The 9,044-nt window shown below is 46.1% G+C and overlaps 1 protein-coding gene and 1 long non-coding RNA gene across 2 annotated transcripts; one reads left to right on the top strand and one right to left on the bottom strand.

Moving 5' to 3' along the window:
• Window positions 1-476: 476 nt before the first annotated feature.
• On the top strand, window positions 477-5,409 carry LOC126997681 (uncharacterized). The gene is made up of 8 exons (XM_050858908.1): window positions 477-857; window positions 1,220-1,293; window positions 1,836-1,982; window positions 2,158-2,804; window positions 2,940-3,149; window positions 3,305-3,486; window positions 3,713-3,898; window positions 4,620-5,409. The coding sequence occupies exons 1-8, from the start codon at window positions 854-856 to the stop codon at window positions 4,832-4,834; spliced, it is 1,665 nt and encodes a 554-aa protein (XP_050714865.1). The 5' UTR covers window positions 477-853; the 3' UTR covers window positions 4,835-5,409.
• Window positions 5,219-7,333, bottom strand: LOC126997682 (uncharacterized). The gene is made up of 2 exons (XR_007752258.1): window positions 6,175-7,333; window positions 5,219-6,080 (listed from the first exon to the last, which is right to left on the bottom strand). It is a non-coding gene; the product is annotated as an uncharacterized LOC126997682 (long non-coding RNA).
• Between the last annotated feature and the right edge of the window lie 1,711 nt (window positions 7,334-9,044).

The following is a 9,044-nucleotide window of genomic DNA, read 5'->3' as shown; positions in this document are numbered from 1 at the left end:
TGTTATTATCACCACGTTTATCACCACCAATAACACCACCGCCGCCTCTTCAATCATCACCGTATCACCACCGTCACCACCATATCACCACCACCAACAAAAACAAGCTCCACCGTCAACACCTTTTCTCATCACCAGTACCACCACCACCACCACTATCACCATCACCACCAAGATATAGCAATCATCAATCACCGCAAAGTCAACAAGAACATAAAAAATAATAAGAACAATCTCTCTCTCTCTCTCTCTCTCTCTCTCTCTGCTTGTCTCTTTGTCTCTGTATCTCTCTCTCTCTCTCTCTCTCTCTCTCTCTCTCTCTCTCTCTCTCTCTCTCTCTCTCTCTCTCTCTCTCTCTCTCTCTCACTAACTTATCTTTCCACGGTATATCAGGTTGATAAGATGCCACGCTTACCTATCAACCTCCCCCCTTACTCTCCCTCTCCCCCTCCCTCTCTTCCTTGTCTTAGCTCCCTCCCTTCATACCTGTAGAGCTCACGAACGCAAACACATCACCTGAAGAGCGCTAGAACACCTGGGAACACCTGGGAACTTCTCACACCTGTAGAGCTCACGAACGCAAACACATCACCTGGAGAGCGCTACAACACCTGGGAACACCTGAGAACTACCTGTTGAACGTTTTATTCGAGTGTTGAAAAGGAAATTATACGTGTGTGGAAGAAACAAAAGAAAGAGAAAGAGGAGGAGGATGGAGTAGAGAGAGAGAGAGAGAGAGAGAGAGAGAGAGAGAGAGAGAGAGAGAGAGAGAGAGAGAGAGAGAGAGAGAGAGAGAGAGAGAGAGAGAGAGAGAGAGAGAGAGAATTATACACACCTCCACAGGATTACAAAAATGGGTGAGTAATAAATTAGTTGTTATCTTGTATATGTCTCTCTCTCTCTCTCTCTCTCTCTCTCTCTCTCTCTCTCTCTCTCTCTCTCTCTCTCTCTCTCTCTCTCTCTCACACACACACACACACACACACACACACATTGATCTCTCACTATTCATCCAACATGCAATAATCTGTGTTAATCCTATACACTGAGATAGATAGATAGATAGATAGATAGATAGATTGATAGATAGATAGATAGATAGAAAATGACAAAGAAAACACCAAAGAAGAGTTATCAATTTAAGCCCGAGACGGATAACAAGCCACTCAATTAACCTTTCCTCTCCTTCTCTCCCCTTCCCTTCCCTTTCTTCCTTTAGACCAAAAATTCTTGCAGCTGGTGAAGGATGAGGAGGTCCCACGCATGCTCTTCCTATCCGTGAATCCTACCAGAGTAAGTTAGTGGCTAGTTCCTTGTGGCTAGTTCCTTATGTATAGTTCCTTATGTATAGTTCCTTATGTCACCAGGATCACAAAACAGCCCATTGAAAGGCGATTAACCGGGTACTTTACCTGTTCAAAATCCTGAAGCCGTGTAAAACTATCACCAGGATCACAAAACTGTCCACTGAAAGGCGATTAACCGGGTTTTCTTGGGTGCTTTTCCCGTTGAAGCTACACACACACACACACACACACACACACACACACACACACACACACACACACGTACCTCCCCCCCCACCACACACACACACACACTAAACAAGCAAAAGATAATAAAAGGAAACACACAGACAGGGAAACACAGCACCGAAGGGAGGAGGGTGAGAAGACAAAGAGGACAAAGAGGAGGAGAGCAAAACAGTCCATGGAAATCCCAGCAACTTCAACGAGAGGCTTTTCAAACAGGCGAACTGAGATACTGATACGGGCCTTACAATATGACCCAAACTGACCTGACGTGACCTTACCTGGCCTTGTTGACATCTGCAGGCGGAGGAGGCGGAGATGGAGATAGTATCGACGCCCACGCATACTGACGGAGGCGCTGTAGGAGTGGGCGGCTTCGTCCTTACCACGGCGGAGGTCTCTAGCGATGGGCCGTCCGACTCTACCGGGAGACTCCTCGGTAAATTCAAGGTAATGATAATAATAGTAATAATAATAAGAATAAGAATATTAATAGTAAGAAGAAGTAGAAGAAGAAAACAATAAGAAAATAATATATGTTGCTCTAACAAAATTACTAAAGGAAGGCGCTTGAAAGCTTCCACATCTCTAAGTAAAGGATATCCACCGCTTTTCCACCCTACAGATCGCCCTACAGGAACAGTCGATCTCCCCGGTGCGCCGCGAGCTACATCTGAGGCTGCTGAAGCTATCCACACTGCATCTTCAAGGCGGGGACTCCGTCAGCACCCTCGAGAGCAACTTTTCCGACGAGAACGACCAACTCAGCTCGGACGAAGAGGACGTTTTGGAGTTCACGGAGATCTTCGAGCGATTTCAGTACCCGGTGCCGGAGGAGATCAAGAATAGATTTGACGCGATCGTGGCCAACAAGAAGATCTCCATCCGGAAGTCCGGAGGCAGCAAGAAAAAGACGTTCTTCGTGTACGCGGAGAACAAGATCCTGACGAAGGTGTGTGATTCCCTGTCCCCGCTTGAAGTGCATGAGATGTACAGGATCGTGAAGGAGATGAAGGGATTGGATGATGACGATGAGGCTATGAAAGAGGTGTTGACGCTCCCGTACGTGGAGTTGGAAGCCCTAGAGAAGGTGGTTGGGCTGAAGGACGTGGCTTTCTTCTACCTGGTTTTGAGTCTCATGAGGAAGAAGATGATGAATCGCCTGTACACGCATAAGCTGTTCTTCCTCCTTGACCAGCTCCAGGAGATTCACAAGAAGAATACCAAGCAGGAAAACCCTCAAATAGCTCGAAGTCTTGCTTCTCTGGACAGGTGATGTGCTTTTGTTTTTGACGGTAGAAACGGAAAAGAGGGTTGTATGGATAAGAATCAATGGTTCCTCTTCTTCTTCGTCTTTCTCTTCATCTTCTTTCAGGTCTCCCTTTCACCCGTCTCTCTCTTCTTCAGGTACCCGATAGCCTCTCAGCCTCCCGGCCTGTGTCTCATCTTCCACATGATGGAAGACCGGCCAGGCGCAGACGAGGACCTCAAACTCGTGAAGGACCTCTTTGAAAACGTCCTCAAGTACGATGTGGTCACGAAGGTTGACCCCAAGGCGGAGCAGATCAAGTTTATCATCTCGAAGCTGAAGGCCGCCAGGAACAAATTTTACGACAGGTCGGTGGGAAATAGATAGAAGAATAAACAGATAGATAGAGAGTAAAATAATAGGCTTCCAATAAGTGAATACGGGAGTGGGAGATGGATGGAGATATATAGATAGACAGAGATGAATTTATAAGCCTGTCTCATTTCTCCGCTCTCTCCCCCAGCCTCATCGTATGGTTCATGGGCCACGGCAGCAAGTCCTACCTCAAAGTGAAGGGCGGACACATCCACAGGCGCATCGAACTCATTGAACCCTTCACCGAGATCGAGTGGTTTTACAAGAAGCCCAAGCTGTTCTTCATCCAGGCGTGCGCCGTCAAGGAAAACCGCAAAAGATTCCCTTCTTGTGAGTGGTCTCCGTTCTCCCTTCAGTGTCCTAAGTCTGGGTTCCTGTTCTTGTATATCCTGACGCCTTTAATCCTGGTTCTCTCCTGACTCTCGTGCCCCTGTCGCATATTTACCAACTCTAGTACTGTTTTTAACCAGCGCGCGTCACTTCTGGCTGGTTCGCCGGTTGGTTTTCCTATTGTGGGCAGCCTTTTCTTTTCTTGCTCTATCTTGCATCTCTTCAGCTTCGGCCAACGATCTAAAGAGGCTCTCGGCCCAGACGGACTCGGTGGGCTGGAAGGCGGCGGCTGGCGACGACTGGCAGGAGAAGTACGCCGACTACACCGACGTCTCCAATATCAACAGTTTCGCCGACACCCTCATCTCATACGCGACGATGTGGTACCAGCCAGCATCCCGCGCCGAGAAGGGTGAGTTAGAGCAGAGATTTAGGGTGCTATTACGGCTATTTTCTAAGGCCACCGAGAAGATTAACCGGGTTTTCATGGGTGATTTACCAGCTTAGGGTGCAGAGGTAGCGTAAAACTGTCTCTTGTGTCATTAAACAGTCCATGAAAAGCCCAGCAACTTCTACGAGAGGCTTTCATACAGGCGAACTGAGGTGCCGATACGTTTAAGAATGCGGATCTTAATCTATTCCAAGCGTACCCACTTAAGAAAAACAAATGATTACTGTTCATCATATCAGACAGTCGTTCAGTCAGCCACACACTCTCACCACCGTTGCCAGAATATCGTAATCAGAGCCGCGTATTTTCCGGTTTCTTGCCTATAACTGTTGCCAAGAAGCACCAATAATTAACCATTTAAACGATAACCATATATGAAGGCAGTTATTTGGATAATGAAAGCAGGTTTTGGATGGAAACTCGGCAAACATAAGAGGCAGAGTACGACAATCTGGCAACGTTGCCCTCCACTCGATCAGTCAGTCAATCTACCAACCTTTCACGGGACCAGCTTACCATTCATTCAAGTTAACTACACACATACAGTTAATCCATCCATCCTGCGGGCTCCCATACATCCAATCAGTCGGTCACTCCATCTACCACACACTGAATCTATCACCCCTTCACTAGACCAGCTAACCTATACACACGCACTCAGACCATCCATCCATCCCTGCAGGTTCTCTCTACGTGGACACCCTCGTGGATCAGCTGAAGCAGTACGGCAGCAAGGAGAGCATCGAGAACGTGTTGCGTCGAGTGCACTACAACGTGAACACCGTCAGCCTCCTGGAGAAAGTGCCGGGCCAGGGGGAGGTGTCGTGGAAACAAGCCCCGTACTTCGAGTCCTCGCTGCAAAAGGCGTTCATGTTCCCGAAGACCGCTAACCAATAGGACTTCAAGCTTCGTGGAAACAGACAGAAAGAAGTTCATATATTGTTCCCGAAGGCGGCCAATCATTAAGACTTCAAGCCTCGTGGAAACAGACTCAAAAAGGAGTTCTTGTTCCCGAAGGCGGACAATCATCAGGACTTCAAGCCTCGTGAAAACAGACACAAAAGGAGTTCTCGTTCCCGAAGGCGGACAAGCATTAGGACTTCAAGATACGTGGAAACAGACAGAAAAAGGAGTTCTTGTTCCCGAAGGCGGAAAATCATTAGGACTTCAATCCTCGTGAAAACAGGACAAATCAACGTGTTCTTTTTTACTCTTTTAATCTCTTTAATTCATTCTTTTCTGCCACTACAACTACTACTACTACTACTACGACTACTACTACTGCTGCTACTACTACTACTACTACTACTACTATTGTTATGTGTGGTTAGTTAAGGTTCAGTTTGGTTAGATTAGTTGTTAATGTTAATAATATTTGAAGTAAGAGTTATATAATGTAATGTTAAGGTTTTATGTTTTCGGGTTGTTTATTATATATGTTTTATTATACATTTCATTACATTTTATCATATCTTATTGTTTTACTGAACTCTATCATGTTTTACACTATCTTATTAGGCTCTACAGCACACATACGCACACACACACGTATGTCACAACTAGGTAAACACACACACACACACACACACACACACACGAGGTCACAGCAATACTTATATGAGAAGAGATTAAACAAATGACTAACTATCAATCCAATATGAAGTCTTTTTAACTCGGTAACTTCACATCTGCACCATCACCTAACATTTCAAGACATTCCTTTAATGTTTTCTGGCATAAGCTTCCTGTAAGTCGCTATCTGTCATGTATTTGAAGATATTACATTAGAAGATACCGGGCCCTCCGTGCGTGGTGAAGTGGTTGGCGTGCCTAGCTATGAATCCGCGGGCAAAGGTTCGATTCCCGGTCCGGACAGTCGGCGTGCAGCCCAGAATACTTCACTCGGGCTGGGGATAAATGTGTCCTACCCTGGGGGCGCCTGGGGGAGGGACACTGTGGCAACCCGGATGTCCCACTCCCTCTTTAACTCAGCCTCGTTTTACACCTCACCCCTGTCATCTAAATCACCCCTGTCACCCCGTCACACGTTACACACCCCTGTCACACCTTACAGCCGTCACCTAAACCACCCCTGTCACCCCGTCACACGTTACACACCCTTGTCACACCTTACACCCGTCACCTAAATCACCCCTGGATCACCCCTTGTCACACCTTACACCCCTGTCACCTAAATCACCCCTGGGTCACCCCTTGTCACACCTTACACCCGTCACCTAAATCACCCCTAACTCACCCTCTGTCACATGTTACACACCCCTGCCACACCTTACACCCGTCACCTAAATCACCCCTAACTCACCCTCGGTCACAAGTTACACACACTTGTCACACCTTACACCCCTGGGTCACCCCCTGTCACACCCTACACCCGTCACCTAAATCACCCTAAACTCACCCTCTGTCACACCTTACACCCCTGTCAGGTAACACACACACACACACACACACACACACGTGGCACCCATTGCATCCATATATCAAATCATTTATCAAGTAACACAACGTAGCAAGCCTCGCCAAGGACGTGTTTGCTCACCCTCATCGTGTCCCAGGTTCCTCACGTCCCTGCGTCGCGTCACTTTGCCGGAAAATGTCAAAAACTGGTGCTATGAGTGCTTCCCGCTGCACGCCATGCTGTCTGCTGCGTCTCAACCCTCGGGCGTGACTATTAAAATAGGCTTTGTTAGCACCTGAATTTATCCTTGTATGCCATTAACTCTCTTCTGTTGCGGTGTTGTGGAATGAAGTATTTGTACCCAACATATAATACTCTAATTAACTACGTCATTCATTCATCCATTCGAAGCCAAGGCCACAGCATCTCTCCGATCGAACAGATATCACTCACTTCCAAAACATTTTTTTCTTTATTCGTTCCCAGCAGTTTCCGCTGAGCCTCCCCATACAGTCTACAGCATAATTATAACCCGCACTCGTTAGAACCTGACTGACATCCCTCTTTGACCTTTAGAAATAGATGATGTGAGAAACATGGAAACATGGAAACATGGAAACGCAGGCAACAGAAAGCCTATTGGCTCATTACGAGGTTGCCCGCTTTGGTGATTTAATCTGCTCGACAGCCTGGGGCCTGGGGAGCAGATGAAAGCACCTCGACATTGAGGAGTAGATGAAAGCACCTCGATATTGAGGAGCAGATGAAAGCAACTCAATATTCAGTTTACTCCCGACGCAGCGAAGTGACGGTCGATTCTATATTTGAAGGAGTTGATAGTATTCGCATTTACTACTTCTGAAGGAAGATTGTTCCATTGACGGATGACTCGGTTTGAAAAGAAACTCCTTCCGATGTCTGTGTTACATCGCTTAGACTGAATGGGTAAACCGTTATTTCTAGTTCTTAGGTTGGTTTGCAATTCAAAGAAATTGGAGTAATCGACGTTATTGAATTTTTTCAGATACTTGAAGACTTGAATCATATCTCCTCGTAGGCGTCTTTTCTCTAATGTAAAGAGATTGAGTCGCCTGAGTCGTTCCTCGTACGGTTCAGCCCTTAAGGTTGGAATCGGCGCGTCCTTGAATCATTTCCAGTAAATCGATGTCCTTTCTGTAATTAGGAGACCAAAACTGCACTGCATACTCGAGGTGCGGTCTTACCATGGAATTATACACGGATAGCATCACGTCTGGTGTTTTACACTCAAAGTTCCTCGCTATGGACCCGAGCATAGTGTTGGCTTTGTTATATGCTTTATACAGTGACTCGCGTGTTTCAGGTCACTGCTGATAGTGACCCCAAGATCCTTTTCCTCCTGCTTCGCCTGCAAAGATTTCCCACTCATGATGTATGTGTGCTTACTATTTCTGGACCCAATGTGCATGATTGTGCATTTGTCAACATTAAAAGATATTAGCCATTTTTCCCGACCATATGATAATGTATTTTAGGTTTTTCTGAATGATTTCGCAGTCGGTCTTTGTGAGGGCCTTTCCACCCACCTTGGTGTCATCAGCAAATTTTGATATTATGAATTTCAGTCCAGATTCTAGGTCGTTGACATATATGATAAAGAGAATGGGTCCCAGCACTGACCCTTGAGGCACTCCACTAGTGACTGGAAGCCAATCGGAAGGCTGTCCGTTGAGTAGTACTCGTTGTTTTCTGTCGGTGAGCCAATCTCTTATCCACGCGATCAGATTGGCTCCAATGCCCGCCGAGTGCAGTTTCTTAAGGAGTCTCTCGTGCGGTACTTTGTCGAAGGCTTTCTGAAAGTCCAGGTATATAACATCACTGGGGATGTGGGCATCCCAGTTCTTATATATACCTTGGAAGAAGTCTAATAAATTCGTTAGGCAGGAGCGCTTGTTTCTGAAGCCATGCTGGGTGTCGGAGATTACATTATTGTCTTCTAGAAGGGAGTGTCTAATACCAGACAACAACATTCCCTTACAAATGCCACAAGATAAACACCCCACTATCTATCACAGAGGCAGAGAAAGGCATGGGAGTGTTACGTGACCAGTGAAGGCCAAATACGTGCCAACCACAGCGGACGGGTTAATGTGGTGCAGCGCCGAGGCAAATTCTTCTCACTCAACCCTTGCTTTTGTTAGGTATCCAAATATTTGTTCCCGATACTATTTAAACATACACAAGCCAGTGGTGACATTAAATAATTTAATCAACCCGTTTTTTCTCAACCCGACCGCTGCTGACTGGGAATGAAGGTAAACACTTCATCCAACTTTCTCTTTCTTATTGTGTATATTTATTTGTTTATTCAGTAAAGATCAGGAATTATTACCTGTACTGCAGACACGAAAATGTAATTAAGAAACAATCATTTTTGAGGGTAAGGCCTCTCAACCTTGTGTTCTCATGTACCCGAGACACTTTATTGTTAGCACAGGATACTTAGTGTTAGTTTTGACTTTTTTTCCACACCACCTCAGGAGGTAAAAGTCTAGGCGCGTTTTTATTAAAGAGGTTTCCCCAGTAGGCCTAATCCTCTCTGACCTTTCACCAGGAAGCAAATCAAGTTCTTGTACATGCAGAAGCAGTGCGGGTTGTGGTAGTGATGTAGCAGTACAAGTTGTGTTAGCGATGCAGGTCAGGTCAGGT

The sequence above is a fragment of the Eriocheir sinensis genome, chromosome 12, assembly GCF_024679095.1.
Source record: "Eriocheir sinensis breed Jianghai 21 chromosome 12, ASM2467909v1, whole genome shotgun sequence".
Lineage (NCBI taxonomy): Eukaryota > Metazoa > Arthropoda > Malacostraca > Decapoda > Varunidae > Eriocheir > Eriocheir sinensis.
Note: the sequence above shows the minus strand (reverse complement) of the source record. Positions and strands in the feature narration are given on the sequence as shown.